General features: G+C 45.5%; 1 protein-coding gene across 4 annotated transcripts in view; it reads left to right on the top strand.

Moving 5' to 3' along the window:
• The window catches only part of LOC115079746 (rap guanine nucleotide exchange factor 6-like), a 401516-nt gene that overhangs the window by 267109 nt on the left and 110014 nt on the right, over positions 1-24393 (top strand). For all 4 annotated transcript variants that reach the window (XM_029583573.1, XM_029583567.1, XM_029583568.1 and 1 more), the window contains one exon: positions 9713-9856. In XM_029583573.1, the coding sequence (XP_029439433.1) occupies positions 9713-9856 (144 nt within the window). The remainder of the gene's footprint in view (positions 1-9712; positions 9857-24393) is intronic.

The following is a 24393-nucleotide window of genomic DNA, read 5'->3' as shown; positions in this document are numbered from 1 at the left end:
CTTTAGGGGGTATAGAGCATGATTAGAATTCAGATACTGTGCAATGCATCCTTGCCTCAAAGAGCTCGCAGTCTGTGGGTAGCTGAGGCAGGGGAAGATAAAATGGCTAGGGCACTGAGAGTCGCAGCTTCAGACTAGAATTTGCATCATGGTACTTCCTGTCCTGCCTCCTGATGCAGTGGTCTCTTCCACCTGGTTTTCTGCTGGTCTTGGTTGAAAAATGTTTGCAGCAGAAGCTACCCTGCAGTGCTATTTCTGATCTCGTCTCCCTTCTCTCTAACCCCCAGAAAACTCCCAACAATCCCAAAATGTTCACATTACAGCCTCTGAGGTTCGGCAGTACTCCCTGTCAGACTGCTAGGGGACAAAAATTTATTTAGATCCGTTACAGGGTCTAGCTAATTTAAGAGTGAGGTTACCAGAGGGTAGAATCTCCTCTATCCGGTCAGATGTGTGTTGCTGCAGCACGCTGGATGTGGTCTCTCCTGGTCTTAGCTTACAGACCTGGGGGAACTCGTAGTGTCTAACCTAGAGAAAGTTCCATGGGCCAGAATTTAATATGAGAACTTTGTTGGTCTTACTGTGATACAAGTCAGATTGCAGTTTTGTGCTGATCCTGAACATAAACCTGCACATGTCACAGTGAGCACAGATCACTATAGACATAGGCCTCAGGAGGTAAGTAGCTAAGCTACAGGTGTGCTATTTGAAAAAATAAAAGCATTCACAAGCGTATGTGTGTGTTTTTTCTTGCAAAGCAGACCTAAGAATGGTGTAATCTTCTTGGCCAAGACATCCTCTTGTTTCCAGAGTTGCGGGATCTGAAGGTGGAAGAACCTCTCAGATTACCAGATGTTCTAGATATTGGAAGATGAGACCCCTGTTCCCAAGTTGATCTCTGAGCTAGAACAAACAGTAGGGAGAAGAGAAACGCCCAAAAAAAACCAGGTATCTGAGGCAGTGAAAAAGTGCAGTGCCCTATCGCTGGGTCCTACCAACACCGTTTGTTACATTTTTACGTAACCATAACACAGTAAATGGCAGCATCCATCCAGTCTGCCCAGCAAGATTTGTAACTGCCATGCCATACTTTGCATATTGTTGAGACAGTCCGTAGCACTCTTAAAGCTTGAGATAAATGTTCTGCCATGAGCACAGAGGATTGTCCATCTCTGCAGAAACCGAAGCCTACAAGAAAGAGAGCCTGCTTCTCAGGCTTAGGCTTCCTTCTCTTTTAAGGGAAGCTGAATTGGTTTTTGGAGCATGCATAAAAATCCCCAAGGCCTGGCAGATGTGGCTTAAGCAATCCACGGGTAAATCTTCACTAGCAATTTCCATTACAGCGATTTAGTTGCAGTCATTTTAATTTACCATTTGAAAGTATGGCAGGGGGGAGCATGGCAGGGGCCGCCCAGGGAAACCCATCTGCACAGTCATACAAACTTCCTTACTCTGTGGTTCATAAACACAAACTGGTACTCCCCAGAGTTTCATCAGAGCCTCCATCTTGGGCAGTGTCCTGTGTTACTGGGTCCTTTGCCCACATCCTTCCTCTTGTAGAGGAGAGAGTGGTGGCATCACCCTTGACCCTGGTTTCCGTGCATTCCGGATTGTCTGCAACGTGCGGAACTCCACTGTTTCTTGTCTAGGTGTCTGAGGAAATGAAGTCAGAGAGCGAGCGGGGGCGGAGAGTTAGGAAAGGGAGCAGCAGTAGGGTGATGTCAGTAAAGTGGATTCCAGGTGGTATTTGAGAAGAATGTTTAGTATTGAGGGTAGTGTACCTCATCATGCTCATGTGGACAAGATAGTTTCTACGGCCTGCCATCAGGTAAGTCCTTTTGGAAGATTAACAACGTACAATATGATGGCAGATAAGGCTCATCCAGTCTACCCAAATTTATTCCTGGTGCAATGCCATAGACCTCAGTTGATTAATTATATTTAAAGGCTTCCGGAAATTAGATGGTTAAAAGTGACTTCCAGGACATGATCTTCTTTTTTTTTTTTCTTTCAGAAATTGGGATGTTGACATTCTTTTTTAGAATGATGAGCATTCTTTGAAATTTGGATATCTAGAAAGATTTGACTTCTCCTAACCATCAACAAGCAGCAAGTCTGCCATCTTTTGCCCCGTTTAAATCTATTGTCGTCATGTCAATTGTGGTAGACTTCTTGCCGGCAGTGGAAATTATTTATTGAAGATGGAATGGAATAGCAAGACTAAGAAACAAAGAATGGAAACATATCAACAGAGTAATTGGCTGATTGTGTTATTGTAGTCCAACTTAATTGTATCAGTCCTGTGGCAAGTGGGAGCCTTTTTCTAGGTTATATAAGAAGCTTTTGAGACCTCGCAGATCAGTGAAGACAGAAGTGCAGGGTGGATTTGGATTGGATCAGAATCGCAAAACGCACTTCCAATTAGAAAAATCAGTTTGTTTGGTTTCAGCTTTGTATTTCTGAATTAAAGCAGCAATGTCTTTTACTGCAGATTACTCAGATTTGCGGTTACTCAGTTTTCCTCCGTGATGTCTTGTAGGCAGATTCCCTGATCACCAGTTGAGGGTCCCTTTGGAAGGGTTTGTTTTTGGGACATAAATAAGGGCCATCCACATAAGTGTGTAGCAAACCTGAATTGTTCTACAAGCAGAGGCAGTTTTACTTTAAATAAAAGAGGATTCCCTGTCGGGCACTGCTTTGCATTCATGCTGCATGTTGCAATTCATTTTGTGTGTTGAAGCCACTTTGCGTTTTCCTAAATTGCCACCTAGTGAAGACAGAGCAATGGGTTTGATGTGCAACTTTTACATGAGGTCACTGAAGCTTGTGGTCGCTATGGGCATTGGAAATTCTTGCTAACAAGACATCCTTTGCATCATGTGTGCTCTGCCAAAGCAAAGAGATGTCCTGATTTTGAAATACTGCCAAGAAATGATCTGTAGGGTTCATTTTGTCTGCTGTTTTGTTTTGTTTTTTAAAGCTCTTTTGAAGTGTTTGGAGATTCTGTGTATTAACAGTGTATAATAAATTACTTTTTTTTTTTTTGTTAGGTATCACCTGGTGTTTTTTAATTTGGAGATTAGAGATCACTCTGGCAGATTTTGGGGGTGCTTGGGAAGGACAATGGTAGGCAGAGGATTGAGAGGTCAGGTAAAAGACATGGGGGAGGGCAGAGTTGGTGCTGAACTGCATATGGAAATTTTATCGAAGCATCTACCCAAAGTGGATGAATCTCTGCTCCGCAGACTGGATTGATCATTTACTATGTCACTTTGTACTTTCTGGTGCTAAAAAATGCTGACTGGGTGAGGGCCCTCTATAAACATGACTTTGAGACTATAGGAGGCTTTTTTCTTTGATCATGGTTAGATGGGGAGAAGAGAGCCCTGGCTAAGGGTCCTGCTGATTTTGCATTCATAAGATCAGATATTAACTGTGACCTTATCTATTGATGATTCTCCGTTTTTTTTTTCCTCTCTTTCCCCCCACCAGTTATTTTGTGTTCTTTGGCATCCTCACTCTTCCCCTTAAAGGTTCCCAGAGCTCAGAGCTGCCAAGGACTGTGCAAAATTGTTCTCTTGCTCGATAAAAGCTTTGGAGGTTGAGCTGAGATCTGTCGCCTACCGCAGCAAGGGGTAGCCTAGATTTTCTGATGAATCAATCTAGGCCTTTGAAGTGAAATGTCATGGCTGCGTCGCATTCATTTACACCTGCGTAGCATGGATCTTGGTAGAATATTGTTAGATTGATAAAATTGCGTGCAAATAATTATTAGCACTGGATTGGAGGTAGGAGCTCTGTCTCGGGTATTCATATCACGGCTTTGCTTTCTTAAGCTGAAGGTGGGAATTTCCAGAAGCCTTCATGGATGTAAGATCTGGAGCTGAGGACACTTTAAAAAAAACCCAAACCAAACCAAAAACCATTACCTCCTTGCAGTGTGGTTTTATATTATGTTGCCACGCATGCACGTGTTCCAACCGAAGCATTTCACAGAAGGTGAAGAAGCTTACCTGCTACAATCTAAGGAATCCACCCTTGTGTGTTCTCCGAGGCCCGAGCCACCAAAAATGACAAAATACTATCTACGTTCAACATGAATTGTAACTAGACAGGACCGGGGGTTGTCTGGCCCTGTTCTATGAAGATTTACTCTAGTGCATAATTTTTTGCACACTGTTGAATTTTGCCAGCTAGAGACCTGTATGTAATTTCATAACGAATTAGCAATTCACTTGCTGCATCTTGCAGTCATTCCTCCCTTGTGATCTCTGCTTTAAAGAACTGGCTTGTCACGTAATAGCCGGAGCCCTGAGGAACAGGCCGAAAGCAGTGCAGTTTTTGGACAAAATGGTACCCTTCCCTTTCATGCTCATAGAGTCAGAAGGGGGGACAGTGAGGCAGTGCTCCTTCTTGCCCACCCCTTGTAACAGGCCATGACTGTGTACTGAAGGTCAAACATTGAACACTGATGCGCCAAAGATCTTGAAATGCTCTTTCAAAACTCATGGGCAGTAGGCATGAGAGAGGGGGGTCCGTTTTGTTTTGTTTTTGTTTTTCTTGAGAAGCAGCTAAGTCTTCCACTCTCATCTACAGAGAGAGATGCAGTGAAAGCCATCGCATCCTGATCGAGCAAGATTTATTTTTTTTATTTATTATCCACAATTTACAGAGGGATATATATATATTTTTTTTACACACGTACTCTTCTCACATCGGCGACCTCAAACGTGTTTAGCCAAGTTAGATGATCGTCGAAGGCAAGAGTCCGGCTTCATTTTTTAAAGCGCAGTTCCTGGTTGTAGGGAAACAGTTACACAGTGCAAAATTCAGAGAGAGAGAGAGAGAGCGAGCGGGCGCTTAAAATCACTTGTGGAACAGGGAACTCCCTGCATGATTTTCTCCAACAAAGGCAGCAATTATTTTTCTTCTGGCTTCAAGGATTTCCTGTTTCTATAAAAAGAAGGCGCATCCTTCCTTTGGCTTGTTCTGATTTCTTGGGAAGAAAGAACTTTTTTTTTTTTTTTTTTAGGAGGATTAACTGAAAAAGCAGTTATGTATGGGGAAGGCGTTCTGCCCTACTGCAGGCTGATACTTCACCCTCCTCCCCTTCCATTTCGGTGTGTCTGTTTAGCTCCGAGAAGGACAAATAAACTTCTGCTTAAGCTACTGACTTTTTAACTTTTTTTTTTTTTGCATATTAACTCTAACATGTTGTGCAATATGTTAGCCAGACAAAAAGGGGGAAATCGAAACTAGTATTAGCATGAGCACAGACATAAAAGGTAGTTAGCAGACAAACGGAAACACTCGAGAAGATGTTGCAAAGAAAGTGGAGAACATTAGAGCTTTGTGGAAGATAACGCATCTTAAACGGGCTATGAGAAGACACAGGCCGAAGCAGTAAGCTGCGCTCGGCCAAGCCCACCATTTACCATGCAATTGGCTTGCTTTTCTGTACACCCTCCGACTTTGGTTCGTCCGATATTAAGTCAGAGGAACCAAAGCTTTAAAAAAAAAAAAAAAAAATTTTTAAATTAGGGATGCGCTATTGTCCCTAGTGCCTCCTTATTAACGCGCCACCTCATTTAAATACAAAATCGGGCGCCCAGGAGAGCGGAACTCAACCCGGAGTGCCCGCTGTCCCGGTTAATTGTTTTATCTAGTGTTTCTATTATTGCACGCATTTTTTTAAAATACAGAATCTATATGTGGCTGTTCATTTACTTGGCACATGGCTGTCTTCTGAAGACTTTGTGAGTGGAGTGCATGGGAGTGGTGGTGAGAGATGGAAGGACATGCTCCGCTCCTCTGCGAGATGTCCTAGGTAGTGGAGGGAGAACCTGACACCTCCTGTCGTGTGTCCAGTTGCTTAAGAGCAGGGAATGCTCCTCAGTAGGGCATAGAAATGCAGGATTGATGTCCCAGTGTTCCATAATGTTTACAACCGAGGGCGGTATCTGCTTCAGTCTTAAATTAGTGTGTGGCAGGCTTTGCTTTGGCATGGACCATAAAACAAAAGGCACATAAACAGTATCATTTTTGTCTTCGTTTAGACCTTTATCATCTTTTCAGGAATCTGATTTAAAAGCTTCATTTATTTATTTATTTATTTATTTAACAGTTTTTTATACCGACCTTCATAGTAAATAACCATATCGGATCGGTTTACATTTAACAAGGGTAAACTGAAGTAACAATTCTGGTAAACAATAGATAACAAAAGATAGGAATAAGTCAAAAAGTTACAATCAACAAGGAATAAAGAACTTGGAAGCTTAAAACAAGCTGGAAAAAAGATAAAGGCAGGTGAATAATTATAAAGAGATACGATTGAACATGGAAAACCTCCAACAACTCCGTACTATATACAAAGCAACAGTACGAGCAGCGGACTCTTCTCCCGAGTAAATAGGCGGGTCTTTGGATTGATGTGTGGTGGTAAAGGAATGAAAATTAGCAGGTAAGAACCAATTTTCCTTTCCCTGTATGTACTGAGATCAGTCCAGACTCCTGGGATGTACCTAAGCTTCCCTTAACTTGGATGGGACCTGGAGAGTTCCGCTTGTAAAACACTCTCACTAAAACACATGGAAGCCAGAGCCCCAATATCCAAGCAATAATGCCTAGCAAAAGTGTGCAACAACTTCCCAGTAGCCACCCTGTGAATGTCACATGGAGACAGCTCTCCAAGTCAACTCGATCGCTTCCTTCAGCTACCCACAATTGTAGCCTTAGATGACTTATTTCCCTTCTTTGGACCACTCAACAGTACAAAGAGGTGGATCCAATCTATAAAGAGGTGATCCAATCTATGGCAATTATAAGTGACCTTTAGATACCTCAGTAATGCATGCCTCCCATCTAAGAGCCTAAGCTCCTCTGCATGAGGTGTAGAGGAATCCAAATCCATAAAAGCTGGAAGCTCCACTGTCTAACTAAGAAGGAACAACAAGACTACCTCAGGCAGAAAAGAAGGCACCATGCATAAGGATACCCCCGAATCCGACATCTGTAGGAAGGGATCTCAACACAACAGCGCCTAGAGCTCCGAAATTCTCCTGGCTGAACAAATAACCACCAAGAAAACCATTGTAAGAGTCAAGCCCTTAATCATAGATCTCTTTAGTGGTTCAAACCAAGGCTCATACAATCCTCTAAGGACTAGATTCAGATTCCAAGATGGACAAATGTTCCACACCTGAGGACACAATTCTTAGCTCCCTGAAGGAACCGTAGAACATCAGGATATGTGGACAGAGGATACCCTTGTACCTTATCCAGAGACAACTCAGTGCTGCTACCTGGACTCTCAAAGAGTTAAAGGCCAGTCCCTTGACCAAAACCTTTCTGTAGAAAAGCCAAAATATGTGACACCATAGCCTGAACAGGCTGCGGCTGCACTCTGTCAACAGCAGACCAGGACTCAAAGATCCTCCAAATTTGCAATATGTCAAGGATGTAGAAGATTGCTTAACTTAAAATTGACCTCCGGCCACACTAAACGTGTTCAGGATCTGAGACAACAGATGGCTTTTGAGGGGCAGTAAAGCATATGAAAATGGACATTTTGTCTGAAAGGCTTGCTGTTGATGATAATGTTCAGACCCACTGTAAGTAGGTTACTGGGTCCTGATTACTCTCTTTTTCCTTTTGGCCCTGAAGTTTTTTTGTTTAGGGCTTCCCAAATCCTGTCCTGATGACCCCCCACAAGCCAATCTGTATTCAGGCCGTCCACGATGAATATGCATGAAATAAAAGTTTTGCACTTTAGAGACCGGGCATGCACAAATTTATCTCGTGCATATTCATTGCGGATATCCTGAAACTCAACTGGCTTTTGTTGGATCGCTAAGACCAGCCCTGCTCTTGCTGCTTTTGGGTTTCCAGCTCAGTAAGTCCTGGTCTCTACTGGGATACAACTCCATAGGCCTCCATTCACAGTGACCTGGGGGATTTCTTTTTCGTCCTATCTTTGTCTTCACCATCCACCTCAGCCCAGCCATCACTGCGACGCTCCCTCTGGAAGCCAGCTAACGTGGGCCTTAAGTCTGACCAGCGAGTATCGCTGTTCAGCAGTGGCTGAGGCTCCCACCTCCCAAAGCCGCTGTGAGCATTGCATCTTCCCTAACCCCCTGCTGGTCTGGGAAGAAGCCTGGCCTAGAAATCAAGCCCACGTTTTCCGTATGGCCATGCTCGGCACCTGCCTCTGAGCCGCTGGGCTCGGTCAATAGCCCCATTGTTAATGGAAGAGGAAAGTTGAGACGTCTTTAATTCCCCAATCCAATCTCATTTTACAAGGGGGGGGGGGTGTCGTTTACTGTAGAATTAATGAGGAACTTCAATAAAGTTACCAACATTTTCCATAGATTGGAAAGCTAAAGGAGAAAAGGGGTCACCGTATGAAGCTGCAGCGAGGGAAATGCCAGAAGAGTGTGGGGGGAAAAAATACTATTTTACTGAGAGGGTGGTGGATAAGATCTGCCCTGTGCCAGCACTGGGAATGGCGTCCTCCATGATCAGGGAGGGGGCACTCTCATCTCCCACCCTGCGCCCCTTTCAAGCCATGGTGGGTGCCCTCTGTGGTCCGTAAGGGGGGGGGGGGTGAGTGTCCTCTTGCAAGACTGCAGTTGGTGTTGGCCCTTCTAAACCACTGCCGAGCCCCCGAGGCAGCAGTGGCGGCAGCGTGATAGAAACGCGACGGCAGAAAAAGACCCTACGGCCCATCCAGTCTGCCCAGCCGCCCGATTAATTTAGCGTTATAATTCCCATCTCTTCCTTGGAGATCCCCCTGTATTTATCCCAGGCAGCTGCACATCCCTGAAGCTAGAACTGGTGCCGGATACCTGGAACAGACTTCCAGTGCAGGTTAGAGGAGTCGAGGCAGTGACTGTACTAAAAATGGCCGTCTGGCCCTTGTATTCTTTTTATTTTTTATTTTTGGTTTTGCCCTGGACCATCAACTGCATCTTTTTGAGGTGATTTTGGGGGCGTGTGACTAAAAGCGGAAGGGGGGGGGGGGGGGGGGGGGGAAGACCGAGAGCGTGTGGGTCATTTTCCAGTTAGTTCTGCAAGAACTGTGTTTTCTTAAACTGGACAGTTTTGGGAGTGGGAAAAACCTTAACCTTTGGCCGAGGCAAGGGCTATCCCCACCCCCTCACACACGTAACATCTGACTTGTCTGGCGTAGGAGGCACTATCGCTTTAATTGTGCAGAAAATTTCAGGAACAAACCATTGTGGAATAGATGTTTCTTACCTTTTTGTGTGTGTGTGTGTGTGTGTATATATATGTTATGCTGTTAGAAAATTATCGCCTAGTTGTATAAAGGTCAACATTAAATAACTTGTGTAATCCATTGGATCTGCAATAAAGAGATTCGCTGCTGGTAAGGGACTTTTCTTTGAGAGGCGTAGATGTACTTTTTATTTTTTTTTGCTATTTCCTGGAAGGAAATGCAGGCTTCCAGCTCATTGTAATAACGTCATGTCAGAAAGTGCAGCGGCACGTAAAGAGACTTCAGGAAATGGCATAGATTTTGCTTCTTAAGGGGGGGGGTGTGTGTATGTGTGTGTATGTATGTAGAGGACAGAGGTGGTTTACGAGTCGCGGCGCTGCCTATGCCTCCCTCATGAGCCTGATCAGGTTTCATAGACTGTCGGTGCTATGGAGAAACTGGATGTTTAACCAGGAACCCAAACATGTGTTCCAGGTGGAAAACGCCAAAGACTACGAGGAGAACGTCTTGCACAGGGACGCCGCGCTCAGGCACTCCCGCCGCAGGTTCAGGAAAATCAACCAGAGGGGAGAGCGCCAGACCATCACGGACGACGTGGACACCAGCAGCTACCTCTCGGTAAGCACTGGGGAAGGGAGTGGGAGGGAAGCACTGATTCACCAGGCTCAACCCCTGGCCATTTTTCACAGCGACCTGAAAGGTAGAATTATTTTATAGCTCCACGTTTTTAACTTTTCGTTCTACTCTGTTCTGTAACAGTGTAAATATTCCGTGCGTGAGAGTCATGTGAAGAGCCCACAAATGGCAGATAGGACTCTGGCGCTTCAGAGTTTGTATCTCTAGTAGCTTCTTAAAATGTTAATTTAAGACTTCTGTCATGTTAAGGGTCGGACAGGGTTGGTATGTAAGCTTCTGAACTAGTCAACGTGCAGCCATTAAATCTGTTGAAGGGTTACTAACATAGTAATGACAGCAGAAAAGGACCAAATGGTCCATCCAGTGTTCCCAGCAAGCTTCTTATGGTAATATTTGCTGCGCTGAGCAGGTTGCCCCCATGTTTCTCTTAAGGGTAGCAATTGCCTCGTCATGCAGTTGACCCCAAGCCTTACGATAACACATAAAAATATACTGTTAGCAACATTTTTACTAGGTGATGAGCCGCCTTGAAAATTCAGACAATGCTGCTTGATGTGCTTTGCTTATGGTCTTGGGCTTGGCCTTAAAAGCAGTCCTGTGTTTTTTTCCCCCTATTTCTGCGTATCAGTATCCCAGACCATAAAGGTCAGGGCCCTTGGTGTTCTCTGAATCCAATTCATCTCCCCCCTACAGTCAAAGCAGATAGCGATGTTGCAATTGTGTCAAAAGCATCAAGGCTTATTGGTTAAGGGTAGTAATCCCATGCCTTCTGTTAGAATGGTAACGGCTGCTCTATGTGGGTCACACCCATGTTTATCAGTTCCCCAGACCATAAAAATTTGGGCCCTCGTTGATTGATGTCTGAATCCAATTCCCTTTTCCTCCTGCCATTGAAGTAGAAAGCAATGTTGCAGTTGCATCAAAAGCATCAAGGCTTATTGGCTAAGGGTAGTAATCCCATGCCTTCTATTAGAATGATAACGGCTGCTCCATGTGGGTTACACCCATGTTTATCAGTTCCCCAGATCATAAAAGTCGGGGCCCTCGTTGATTGATGTCTGAATCCAATTCCTCTTTTCCCCTGCCATTGAAGTGGGAAGCAATGTTGCAGTTGCATCAAAAGCATCAAGGCTTATTGGTTAAGGTTAGTAACCATTGCATCAACAAATTTTCCCCCAATCACCCTTTTCTTCATTTCTGTCCTCTAGCCTTTAGGGATCCACAGTGTTTAGTCCTTGACCCTTTGAATTCCTTGACTGTTTTTATCTTCACCACCACCACCTCTGGAAGGGCATTCTAGGCATCCACCATCCTCTCTGTGAAGAAATATTTCCTGATGTTGGTTCTGAGTCATTTCCCCTGGAGTTTCATTTCGTGACCCCTAGTTCTTTCCAGCGGCAAATGTCCGAAGTTTGTGCATCATTAAAACCTTTCAGATAACTGAAGATCTGTATCCTATCTCCCCTGCACCTCCTCTCTTCCAGGGTGTACATATTAGATCCTTCGGCTTCTTCTCATAAGTCTTCCAGTACTGACCCCCCCCCCCACACCATTTTGGTTGCCCTTCTTCCTGTCTAATCTTGTTGCAATAATGGCTCCAGAACTAAACCCGCTAATCCCAGGTGAGGACTCACCCAAGCACCTGTACAAGGGCAGATGTGCCTCCTTTTTCTTGCTGGTTATTCCTCTCTCTATACAGCTCAGCATTATTCTGGCTTTAGCTATCGCCTTGTCACATTGCTTCACCATCTTCAAATCACCCGACACTAATACCCTAAGATCTTCAGTCTTTCACTCCCATCATATACAGCTTATCCCAGATGCAGGACTCTGCACTTCTTGGCATTGAATCCTAGCTGCCAAATTGTCACCACTGTTTAATCTTTCTTAAATCACTTTTCATTCTCTCTACTCCTTCCGGTGTGCCCACTCTGTTGCAGATCTTAGTATCATCTGAAAATAGACAAACTTTACCTTCTATCCATTCCGCAATGTCGCGCACAAAGATATTGAACGGAACCAGTCCCGATACTGATTCCTGTGGCACTCCGCTTAACACTGTTCTCTCTTCAGAGTATGCTCCATTTACCATTACACGCGGACTGCTGTCCGTCAACCAGTTTGTAGTCCACGTCACCACCTTGGATTTCATTTCCCAACCAAGCCAGGAAGCAGCTGCGTCACACTGAATGGAATTGGCTGTGATATGGTGGCTAAGCAAGGAAATGTAGGCTTGTCAAAACTGGAGTGTTTGTTTCACTTTCAGATTGTGCAGTAGACACCAGCAGAACGTACAGTGTGGGTGCTGAGAATGCTGGTGGCTTGCACTGTGTGTGATATTTGGCCAGAGGATGTGGTGGAAGCAGTCAGCGCAGCTGACTTCAAAAAAGGATTTTGATAAGTTCCAGGGGGGGGGGGGGGGGGTTCATAATACATCATTAGCTGCATAGGATGGGGAAAGCCACTGCTTTGGATCAGTTCTTTGGGATCCTGCCCGGGTACTTGTGACCTGGATTGTCCACTGCTGGGGAGAGAGGATGCTGGACTTAATGGACCTTCGATCTGACCCAGTACAGCAGCTTTTTAAGTTCTTACGTTTTAACATTGGAGCTATCATTGTGTACATATGTTCTCCCGTATAAGTGATTGAGTGCTGTAACTCTTAATTACTATGCTTCTGTTATAAATCATGTTTTGTAAATATTAATGAAGCCGAGGCCCTTGTTATCAAAATTATGGAGGTAATTTTCAAAGGAGCTGTGCATGTAAATGTAACATACTGTCGTAGCAATTTTCAAAAGCCTATTTATGTGCTTAAAGTGCATTTGGGGTAAAACTTATTGACAATTCAATGACGCATATTGTAGCTGGTAGGGATTTTCAAAAGCCCACTTGTAAGGATAAACTGTATTTTCACCTGTGAAACCCAGTTTTAAACACGTAGATCCTTTTGAAAATTACCCCCTAATGTGTTTTGTAGTTGCCATGAGACGTGTTTGATAGAGGCTATGTGAAGGAGGGTGAGTGAGCGAGGAGTGCCGGATAGTCCCAAATGCCCAAGTTGTTGTTGTTTCTGGCTCCTCCCTCTTAGCCCCTCTCATTGTTATGAATAAGCAGGTTGGGGCACTGTTGCACTGGCCCTCATTAAAACTCCATGCGAGCTTTGATGGTACTTTTTAGAGGCAGAACTTACTACAGACAGCTGAAGGCTAGCAGAGTTAAAACAAGGGGATGCTGTCGTGGTCAAAGTCTTGCATTTTCCACTCTCCTTTCCCTCCCTCCTTCCCCCTACAAACAGTATAAATGTATAAGGGGGAAAAAAAAGATATTGGGATAAATGAGAATGGAAATCTGGGAATAAGAGCAAAAGAGCCTAGGAACAGATGACATTTCCATGTACAGTACTGCTTTAATGTGTTTATGGTAAGGGCATGCCTCTGGCTTTTACCTCCTCTCAACGTCTCTACCCCATCTGCGGGCAGTAGATTATTACCTAAGCTGTGTCCTGCCCGTGTGATGAGATCCAGTTGTCTTTCTGTCTGGCGTTTGACTGCATTTCTTGTATTTGAAGGTGGGTGCCTTCCTTGTGCTGCTTTTCTAGCAAAGTGTGCCCAGCAGTTCCAGACAATCTGTGCTCTCACTCAGAGCGTGTTATGTAGTTCTTAAAGCTGCACCTCGCTGTTTGTGGGCTGCTCTCACCTGGGCTGATCCTAGGGGCTCCGTGGGTCTTCTGGCCACTCTCCTGCCCCTCACAAAGGTTAAAGGGCACAGGCACTGCCCCATTAAGGCACCTGGACATTTGGCATCCCCCATGGCTCCTGTATGAGCCAGCCGATTTATTTATTTATTTATTTTTTTAAACCTGTTTCGTTGAGGGTGATACCCCTTTAAGAGAAACCAGGGCTGCTGACTCTTGGAAGAGGCACCACCCTAATGAAATAGACTTATTTCTAGCCGGCTGCTAAAAAGGGCCTGAGAGGAGGAGGGAGGAGTATTGGGGAGTCAGCTGTCACCTTTGAGATGATCTCATGGTTCAGCGAGGTCTTTCTCCAAAGAGCTGCTTCTGGTTTTGTTGACGGGGAGGTTGAACGCCTTGCACGGTGCGGCCCTGTGAGTGTTAGTCTGCAACTCCAGCCCACGCCTTGAAATTACCATTGCAGCCGCCCCTGGGAAGATCTTGAGCCTCTTCCTAAATTAGAGTGTGCGGCGTTATATTTTTCTTCCACTCGTACATTATGTGGTTAGACCAAGAAACCAAGCTGCTGTGCACCAGGAGGTTAACCTTGTTCTCCTTTGTTATATTTTTGGCAGTAAAGCTTTGGTCTATTTGGTGAGGGAAGATTTCGTTGAGTGTTGCAGTAAAAGTGTTTCAGAGGCAAATTTTATGTGAATCTGCATACTGGCATCTGCTGTCCCCTTACTGTAATAGGTTGAATGACACATTCAGTAATTTTTAAGTTAATGTGCTTTTTTTTTTTTTTTTTTTTTAATATATATAATTTGTTTCTATTTCTGCACTCCACAGCCCTCTGGACACTCGGGGAGTGTTGAGAAAATCAGCATTATTAATTTTCAAGTCATCGGTGGTCATGTGATCGCTGTCCTGCTCCTTCCTCATTCGTTGAAGTCTTTACTGTTTTAGTCTCTTGGTGGTCTCGGGCGGGAAGGAACCGCAGCTCCAGCAGCGGTTGATGTTTCTCAGAAGGGGGCGCGAGAGATGAAAGCAGGCCGAGCTCTGTGGTACCCCCCAGTTTTGGATTGGAGCTCAGGCTGAGTACTGATTTTCCTCTCCAAAGTCTTGGCAGTGACCCAAAGCTAGCACCGTGGCTAACATTTTAAGCCGGTGCATCTTGTCCCTTAGATGGTCATCTCACTTTTGTATGGATACAGATGGCCAACGCAACAGTAGGTTCGGCCAGTCTGTATTCTTTGAGGGCAGCAAGATGCTAGTCATCATGAATGCCACCCCGCAGAGTTGGGTTTCTCCTATTTTTTATTTGGAGAGGGATCCCGCGTGGACATGTGATATAGGGCGCGCTGGGCATGCTCAGTGTGCCTAGTCAAAGTTCTAGAAACTTTAACATAAGTTGTCCATATCGGGGCTCCATCTGATGATGTCATCCATGTGTGAGGACTGATATCCTGCTGTCCTTGGAGAACACCTGTTACAGGTAAGCAACTCTGCTATCCCTTCCCGATCCAATGTATTTAAAAATTTGATGGTATAGTATACAAATTTTTAGAAGTCATCTGCTTTAGTGATAAAATATGCCATTTATTGTTGGTGCTGACTTCAAATATCAGTATTCACTGATACACCAAGTACCTCTTGTCCCAAAATATCATAAACAAATCCAAAATTGACAGGGTCAAGAATGAAGCTATGTGACCCACTGATATCATAAATGGTGTGGGCAGCCCATATATTAAAGCAACGACACCAAAGGTTCAATCATACACCAGGCTGTTCCCCCACTATCCGAATGTCGTTTTTGTGAACTAAAAATATTATGAACAGTGTTTCTTCACTTTCAAAAGTACCCAAGTGCCAATGTAAATGACGTTATCCACAGCATGCTTTCTAATAAATCATAGCTGACGTTATAGAGTTCGTACTTTACGCATCCGCCATCTTATAGTCAGTGAAATGAGGAGATTTAAGCTTCTGAGTCTTTAAAACACCATCCGGATGGAAAAGCGATCTTGAAGCCGTACGAGCAGGGGATGTTAAACAACTGACACTGACAAGTGTGTTTCGACTTTGCACGATTGCCTGCCTCAGGGATCTTTCAAGTGATATCACTGTTTCAGACGTTTCCCCGCGTGGCTGCCAGTGGTTGCTTGAGCATGCATAATTCTGAGTTATCTGCCCTGGATGCAGAAAAGGCCGGTCCTGCCACTGGCACCATGTAAGTAGAACGTCATGAAAAAAACAACTATTTTTTTTTTTTTCCTTTCCTGCCAGACCCCTCGGGATGTCCTTGCGGAGACCACAAGTTGGAAACCACTGGTATTCAATGCATTAAGATGTCCTTGAGTCAGCTTTCTTGGCCTGGTGAAAACCAGCAGGGGGGGGGCGGGGAGTGATAGGTTATAGTGAAACTGAGGAACTGTGTGTGTGTGTGTGTGTGTGTGTGTGTGTGTATGTGTGTACAAATACCGCACCAGCTAACAATGCAGCAGCAAAGAGCCACAACCAAGAAAACATTTGTCTCGTGATTTGCGTATGCCATGGTTGAAATGTTTTGCTCTCTCCCCCCACCGTTTCCTCTTCCAGTGGTCTAAAGAGAAATGCTGTCTGCGGCGCATGCATTTCCTGACTAGCCTGTGAGCGGAAGGCAGCTTTGTCTTGCGTTTTAAGACAATGGAGCTAAATAAAGGCTCCAGTTTTTTTTTGCATGCCGTTTTATTTCTCGTTTCTTTTGGTGATCTTTTCCTTAAGCGAGGGGGAAATGAGCTCGCCGCACGGGGGGGGGGGGGGGCCCTTTGTTTGACAGCACAGACAGGGGGTCTCTCTGAACCGGTGGATGTAAATGTGCTGCAGGGCTGACAACGTTTGATTTGCTGGGACGGGGGCCGCAGGAGAGAGACAGCAGAGGGCCAGGCCCATCTCGCCCCCCCCCCCCCCCGTGCTCAGCGCAGTTGAGTGATGGTGTCAGACCTTCCTCGCACTTCTTGGCGTCGTGTCGCTTTGGCGCTTATTCTGTAGAAGGGGGGTAGATGCTGAATGTAAAGTGACTTGGAGGAGGGGGGACAGGGAGAAGCCCAGGCTATTTATGCATATATCTAGCAGGCCATCCTCTCCGAGGTCCATGCGACTCTCTTCTCTAAGCCCCACAGGACGATAAATATGTGCATTTTAATCCAGCCAGTCTCCCGATCTTTTGGGTTTTCAACTTGGTCGGAACCAACCTCCCTTGAACTTATGGCACCACGAGGCTTCGTTCACAGCCACCTGGGGATTTTTTTCCCCCTCTCTGTTTTTTTATAACCCTCTCCTGGATCGGCCCGGCTATCACGGCGATGGTCCTGGGCCGGGCAGCACAAAAACTCTTTTTGGAACCCGGCAAACATGGACCCTGAGGCTGCCTATTGAATGATGGCCGAGGTTTCCCTCCTCCCTGCCGCATGCCCGACTGATCTGGAGAGTATTTTTATTATCAGTGCTTAAATTTATTAGTTGCCCGATGACCAAAGCCAATGCAAGTGAAAGTACAATAAAAGCAAACAGTAAAAAAAAACTCAAAACAATACAAACCAGACCTGGGATTACCCAGGTCCTCTGCATGAACGTGCACAGCTCTTGCCATTGATCCTCGGTCCAGCCCTGCCATAATGAGTCTAAGGCAGACGGAGCACATGCTAAGTACATTTCTCATTTTCTGTTGGTTTTGCTCTTCCTTTGCTCACTTGTGTTTTACTTGCTTTCTGGGGTGGGTTTTTTTTTTTGTTGGTTTTTTTTTTTTGTGTGCATTTTTAGTTTTTGATAGTGCAAGGCAACAGGTGTGAAAATGAACTAAATTGCCCTCAGTCCTTGTTCTCCCACTACCATTTGTGAAAAGTCCCAAACCTTGTCCGCTTGCTTGAATGCCCCCGAGATGCAAGCAGTGTAGGCTTAACGGCTCGCTCTCCTTCCGGGAGCAAAGGGATGGCTCACGCGTGTCTGGAGGGCTTGAAATGGAGCTCTGCATCCCGGCGATCGTCTGGCAGCAGTTACGAGTGACAGCCGAAGCAAGCCGAACCGAAAACCTGACCTGAAATCAAACTGGTTTTCTAAAACAGTGCAGCTTATCCTTAACTCTGAATGGTGCATTTGTGGATGGCGCTTCCACCTTTCAGGTCTTCAGCTGAGATTTTCTCTTCCATGGAGCCTCGTGTAAGCACAAAAATGTAGTGATATGTTTCTGTGGCTTTTCGTTTCTGCCACTTTTGATCTGTACACGTGGCAGGGATTAGAGGAGGATGGGCAGCGCGCGCCATCTCTGCAGACCCGTGGGAGAGAACTTTGCAGCATCGGGGGGGAACGTCCCCCTGATGTTTTTACCGTGGCGTCAGTGAAACTGTAGTTCTTATGTTCTTATAGTAAGATGGAGAAGCAGAAAAGCTGATGCTAAAATAACTTGGACAGGCCCACGTTAGGAGTCTTGCATGAACTGTGACAGTGGGGGAAGGGAAGGTGGCTGGTGGTGCTGAGGCTTTTCTTCCAGGCAGGGTTATGAAATGGGGGCTTGCTTGGCACTGTATCCTAACGGTAGGACCCCCCCCCCCCCCCCCAAAGCAATCCCACCACCAGCTCTTTCCTCAGCGAGTCGCTTTTCCTCCTCGTGCTAAGTGGACCAGAGGCCCTGTAATGATGTGCTTCAGCTTGCACTTGCATGGCGCCGCTGGAAGACGAGGCGTTCTGATGAAGTCCAGATGTGTGACTGACTTTATTGTGCTTGCTTGGCCGCCCTTTGTGTGGGGATTATCTTGTGATGGGGGCTCTGCACCGTTTTCTCATTCTGTACAGATAAACTAACACGCCGCTAATCCTTCAGTAGCAAGCGGAGGCCATGGATATTTGATGCACTGAGAGCCCGTATTTGGTGGAGGTTGGATACGTCTTGTTAGGACCAACGAAAGCGCTATGCACAGATGTTAATATGCAGAAATTTGCAGCATCACAAATGCGGCCCCCCCCCCCCCCGGACCCCTTCTTCCATTGATTCCCAGGCAAAGAGATTTGTGTGTGTGTGTGTGCGTGTGTGTGCGCTCGCGTTTTTATTCTTAATCTTTTCTCCGCTTCCTCGCATGGTTCCTTTTTGTTTCCCGGGCTCCAGCAGACTCGTGCGGGGGATGACCTTGCAGGGCAGGATCGGCCTCTGACCTCCCATGACGCGCCCAACCCCCTGGTGACTCCAGTGGCTAGAACACCCCAAACCCAGGGTCTCCTACTGCGATCAAGGCTGGGGGGGGGGGGGGCCACAGCCTAGGAAAGAAAAAAAATAAATATGAATTGACATTGTCTTCAGTGCCGGTCTGTGCAATTACGCAGGCAGCACACATTGAGAACGCGTGCTTAAGGTACTGCTTGACGTGACGGACGCTCGGTGGAGCGGAATTCCACGTTATAAAAATTCAGATTAGCTTGTTGAGTAAGCGTCTCGTTCGGATTGCATGCAGATGTGACCTTTTTGTGTTTTAACGCCCCGACTGGAAAAGAAAGTATTGAAACCGATGGATGAAAGAAACACAGCTGCAGTGGCTGCTGGGAAGGCTGTGGCACCATTGTATTGTTCCTTCGCTATTGCCAGTTCTATATTTAGAAGCTTACATCACTTTTAGTTGTGATGACAACCTTTTCCCTCCCTTAAGGAGGGGTGGTCCTCTCATGCTCATTATGAATCCTGCTGATGCTATTGTAAGGATTTCTGTGCTGCTGCTGCAGCAGGGCATTTAGCTGCCATGAAAGTGGATGCAACCAGGGGAAAAACATCCAGCGTCCCTCCTAGAGGACGATTAAAAGAGCCGCTTTCCAGTTTGTTTATGCTGAAGCATCCAAGAACGAGATTGATGTTAAGGCTCAAAAGCAGAGGAATAATTAAGATCACAAATCATGACAATTGGACCCTCTCTGGGATGTTGTTTTGAAAGAGAAAGCCGTAATAAATTTAGGAGTACACAATTTGCAGAAAATAAAAACCTGAAGAACTGAATCTGTGCGCTATTGTGGCCGGTCATTGTAGGGACTTGGTGCTTCCGGTGTGCAAAATACAGCCCTAGTGTCGTGAGCCAAAAGAATGGGTTCGGTATTCAGGATGGCCCCTGGGTACCACTGCTTTCTGTACTGGTTTATTGCAAAGGAACAAAAAGTCTGTTTGTGGGTTTTCCAGGGCCCCTAACTTAGCAGGATTCCTCCTGCAACCGTTTTTAAGGTTTCCTCTTCCATACTTCTCCTCCTCTTCATCCCTGTCTCTCAGGTCCTCCTCAAGCACAACCCCCCTGTTCTCCAGTATTTCCTTGCACTGTCGACCCGTGGCATGAAGTATTAAGCTGTAGCCTCTGCCGCCCTCAGATTAACTCTTCTTGCTTTAGCAATCTTTATATTTTGCCTGCAGCTGGCAGAGCCATGCCAGTGACAGCTGGCCGCCGCTGCTGCTGCTGCTTGGACCTGGGATCTGTCAGCCTGACCCCTGGCAGCTGCAGATTAACTAAAAAAAAAAACAAAAAACCCCAGAAACTGAAGAATGGATGAGCTGTGGTGCAAAGCATCACCCTCTTAAAGGATGCAATTTATTATTATTATTATGTTTAATGCTCTGGGTCCCAGCAGGAAAAGGGAAGTGTCACTGCCTGAGACCCTAGTTAAGGAGATGCAGGAAGGAGGGGGAATGCAAACTGCGTTTTTTCTGGGGCTCTAAGGTTGGGGTGGGGGGAGTATTAGGCCCTTTTACCCTCACCCTAAAATTCAGAATTTCTTTGAACATAAGGAGCTGTGGGGTTCCCCTTAACGTTTTATACTTTATCATGTGCAACTATGCAATCTCTTTTTTTTTTTTTTTTTACTTTTTTCTCCTTGTGCTTTACTCTTCAGGCTCCACCCTTCCTCCCACCGCTCCCCATGTCACCTTCAGTTGAAGAGCTAGCAAGACGAATATTTAGGGAAAAATGTGCAGAAGTGGCCAAGTTTCGATGCACACAAGGTTTGGCACTCTTTGTGTACCTCCATCTCGCGTGGGATAACTGCCATTCGTTTCAGGGAGCCCGCTTCTTACTCTTCGTAGCCAGGTTTCTGCAGTTGCCTCTCTCCTCCTCTTTGGGTCCGTTTTACCCCCACCATATGTGGCTTATTTGAATTTAATCCAGTTTGTTTCACGCTCCCCACTTCCTGGCCTCGTCCCCGTTAGCGGATTGCTACTTGACCTGCTAGCCCTTGCCATTGTGGACAGACGAGGTGAAGTCAGAACAGCAAAGAACCACTCCTGCAAGTGGTTAGGTATCTTTCTATGACGTACGTGTTTACCTTGTTACATGATGGGAAACCAGCCTGAATTCTGCAGGACGTCTAATCACGGACTCGCCGCGAGGGCACGAGGGTGCTTTCTCCTACTGTTAAAAGAAGAAACCGAATTGAAAATAAACAAACTTTCCCAAGGATGTGATGGGGAGGTGAGTTCCACGCAGCGTTTTTCATGGAGCGTGTTCACCAGGGAGCATATGACAGTAAAAAACATAAATAAATAAAAATCTTTTGATGGATGAAATTCTGTGGATAATGTTTTTCTAACTAGAAAGGAGGAAGAGACAGTTTCCTGAGCTAGGAAACCTGGTGTTTCCGAAACGTGGACCGCATTGGTTTGGTCGCCTTCCTTTTCAAACTCGCCGGGATTATGGAGGGTTAATTAAACGCACACCATTGCTCCAAGAAAAATGTTTTCCATTAACTATTTTTGTTGTTTCACTATAAGTGTCACTTCATCACTAAAATTTAAATTTAAAGGTGGTTGGAGGCATAAACTGATGATTAAATCAATATTCAGGCCTATGAAAGTGACAGAAAATATTGCAGCATTTAGCCTGTCGATATGCTGGTTATGCCTTCTCCATGCGAATATTTATTTATACAGATTTGTTGGATGCAAGAATTGTGTATTCCTAGTTCAGTATTTAGTGTACTTTGAGGGGAAGGTTTGTTTATTTCTGATTTGGTAAATTTCCTACCCAGGAATTTAATACTTTAAAAGAAAAGACCGTGCAACCTCTCAGAAGTCTTTCAGAAATATTATTGCATGCATGCATGTGTGTGTGTGTGTGTGTGTGTGTGTAAGTGTGTGTGGGCGGCCGGGGTGCAGGCACTTAATTAAAAAAAAAAAAAAAAAGTTGGATTTTCTGCTTGCATCCAAGTCTGTGGTCTGTATGGGAAATCAGGCTGTGATGGCTATTGGGTTGCTGCTTATCACCTTAAATTTCACTGCAGTGATGTGGGGAGTATGTAAGTGAATGTGCCCTGTTCTGCGTTGGTTTCATCAGTTTGAATAAATGCATATGTACATAAATATGTATTTCTTTTTTACTACAGAGTTTTCTTCCATTTTTCATGCCCTCCCTCCGTCTCTGCGGCATAACCCATTGCAAGCAGCAGTCCTTTGACTGTTCAGGAGGCCACGGGCCTAGGCGACTTCCCTCCTGCAGGGTCAAGCCAGGACATCGGGTGTCGCTGTTGCAAAGATGGCCGCTTGGCCATGAACCTCCTCCGGCCTCCTGTCGGGCTCAGGAATCGAACCCGGGTTGCATGGCGATGCCCGGCCCTCGTAAACGTTAAAAAGGAAAAAAAAAGGCAAGCATTAATATTGATTGATTGGAAAGAAAGGGAAAAGTGACAGCCAAGGTATGTTGGGTTGGGAGCATGTCTGCTGTCCTGGCATGAGCCTGCAGAACAGCTGTGGGGGTAATTTTCGAAGGGACCACCGCGCGTGAAATGCTGCTTTACACGTGGACGTGGCTTTTCATAAAAATTGCCTGCTCCGTGTGCGGAGGATAAACACGTGCGAGTGTGCCACGTTTGCTTTTTCCCAGACCGGGTGAAACGTGTGCCGGAGTAGTTTTATGGTGGGATAACTTTCGAAGCAGATTCATGCGCTCGAGTCTGCTTTTGAAAATTGGTGTAACTTGGGTGCCTTTTTGCCGGCTTTTCCTACGGAGGTTGTTTGTTTTGTGAAAACTACCCTTCCTGTCTTTTGGGGTCCTGGGGGGGGGGGGGGAGACTGCTGGTTGCTGCTGCTGTGTGTAGTTTGTGCGATTTTTAGAGCACTCTGCCGGTTATTTCAGGGTGTTCAGCAGCGCGTAGACGCGGGAGACCGGTCATCGCCGTCGCCGTACGCATAATGGCAGGCTTCCCATGCCTTCGTTGATTTGCTTGTAGCAGGGGACAGTTTTTTAAGCAGGTCTGGAAAGGGGGGAACATTTTAATACTATAAGGGTCAACCATACCTTCGGGACAGAGTTGGGTACCAATTTTAGTTGTTCATTTTTTGCAGCCTTGGATGAGGGAAACATAGGTAAGGAACGATCTTTCCTCCTGCTTGGCGGGTGGGTGATGTGGCATGGGGAGGGGATGTTGCGTGGGTCAGGAGAGACCCTTCCCCGCTTCTCAGGTAAGTGTTATAGCGTGATTCAAACCGTACGCAGTGAAAACCCAGCCCCCGCTTCCCGATTTGAATAAATGCTTCTCTTCCGACAACCTTGCTCTTTTCAGACCAGTTTTTTTTGCTATGATCCTTGCTCAGGCATCCCTCCATAAGCCGCATCCTCCTCATCATCTTTCCCCCCGACGTTGGTCATTAAAATGTTGTGAATGCTGGCGATTACCTTCAACGAGGCAGCTTGAAAATGATTTTTTTTTTTTTTACAAATTTGATTTGTTGGATGGATTGGAAAAGGTGGCTTTGGCATAGAAATAGTCATTTGTTTTAAACGCCCACCCCCAGTCCCTTGTTCGTAGCGGCGTTTGGCTGGCAGGTTTGCATGCAGGGGCTCGGAGGGATACTCCCCTAGGAGCGGAGGCTGCCGCGACCTGATTGGTGGGAAGAGGGAAAGGGTGATGTCATCTTCACTTAAGGGCAGAACTGGCAGGGAACAGAAGTGCGATCCCATTATGGAGCTGATGTTTACAGTAGTTATAAAATATGCCATTCGCTCTCTGTGTTTTTGTTTATTGGGGATTTAGTATTGCATGCCCGGTGGCACTAGGTTGTGTAAAATGCAGAAACAAGAGATCGCTGGCTGAACCCAGAGTACAAAGCTGATGCTGTAATATGCAGACCTAAAGAGCAGCTTTTTTTCTAGCAAATTTGGTATTGCTTAATTTGTTGTAATTAGCTTCAATAAATAGACTATGCAGGGTCAGGAAGGAATCTAGCAGGTTTTCATCAGCATAACCTGAAAATGGAATAAAGTTGCATCTTAATGAGCCAAAATAAATTATTTTACAATTATCAGTGTAAGGCACCAAGATTGCAGAATAGCTAATCTATAGCGTTTAATTTTATTTCCTAGAAAACCTGAAATAAAAGCACCTTTTTTTCCTGGGTCTGTCTTTCATATATTTGTTTTTTCATTGTATCCCTGCCTGTACTTCCCTTTGAGAAAGGTGAGAACTTTCTTGGCATATTCCCTTGGGGGGGAGGGTGTTCAGGGTGAGGGGAAAACCCACACTGTAATATCTAGAATAAATTGCCATTGCAAAAAAACACACATGGTCCAGAGGTTCATGTCCATAAAACCCTCTCGATAAATTTGGGGGAAAAAACAAAACCACAGTAAAAGCTGCTACATTCTCCCCCTAATATTGTCAGCCCATGAGTAGTACTCTAGGCAGAGACCTATTTTAAGGGGTCATGAGGCTCAAAGTGATATTCTTATAAGTTGGACAGTGTATCGTTTGCTCTTACATCACTTTGACCGGTCCCAAGGCGGATGCTTGATCTGGCACGTGCATCAAGGTCTTCTCCTTGTTAGCTGCTGAAAGAACCCCACTACCA

Source organism: Rhinatrema bivittatum, chromosome 18 (assembly GCF_901001135.1).
Source record: "Rhinatrema bivittatum chromosome 18, aRhiBiv1.1, whole genome shotgun sequence".
Taxonomy (NCBI): Eukaryota; Metazoa; Chordata; class Amphibia; order Gymnophiona; family Rhinatrematidae; genus Rhinatrema; species Rhinatrema bivittatum.
This window is presented reverse-complemented; position numbering and strand designations above follow the sequence as displayed.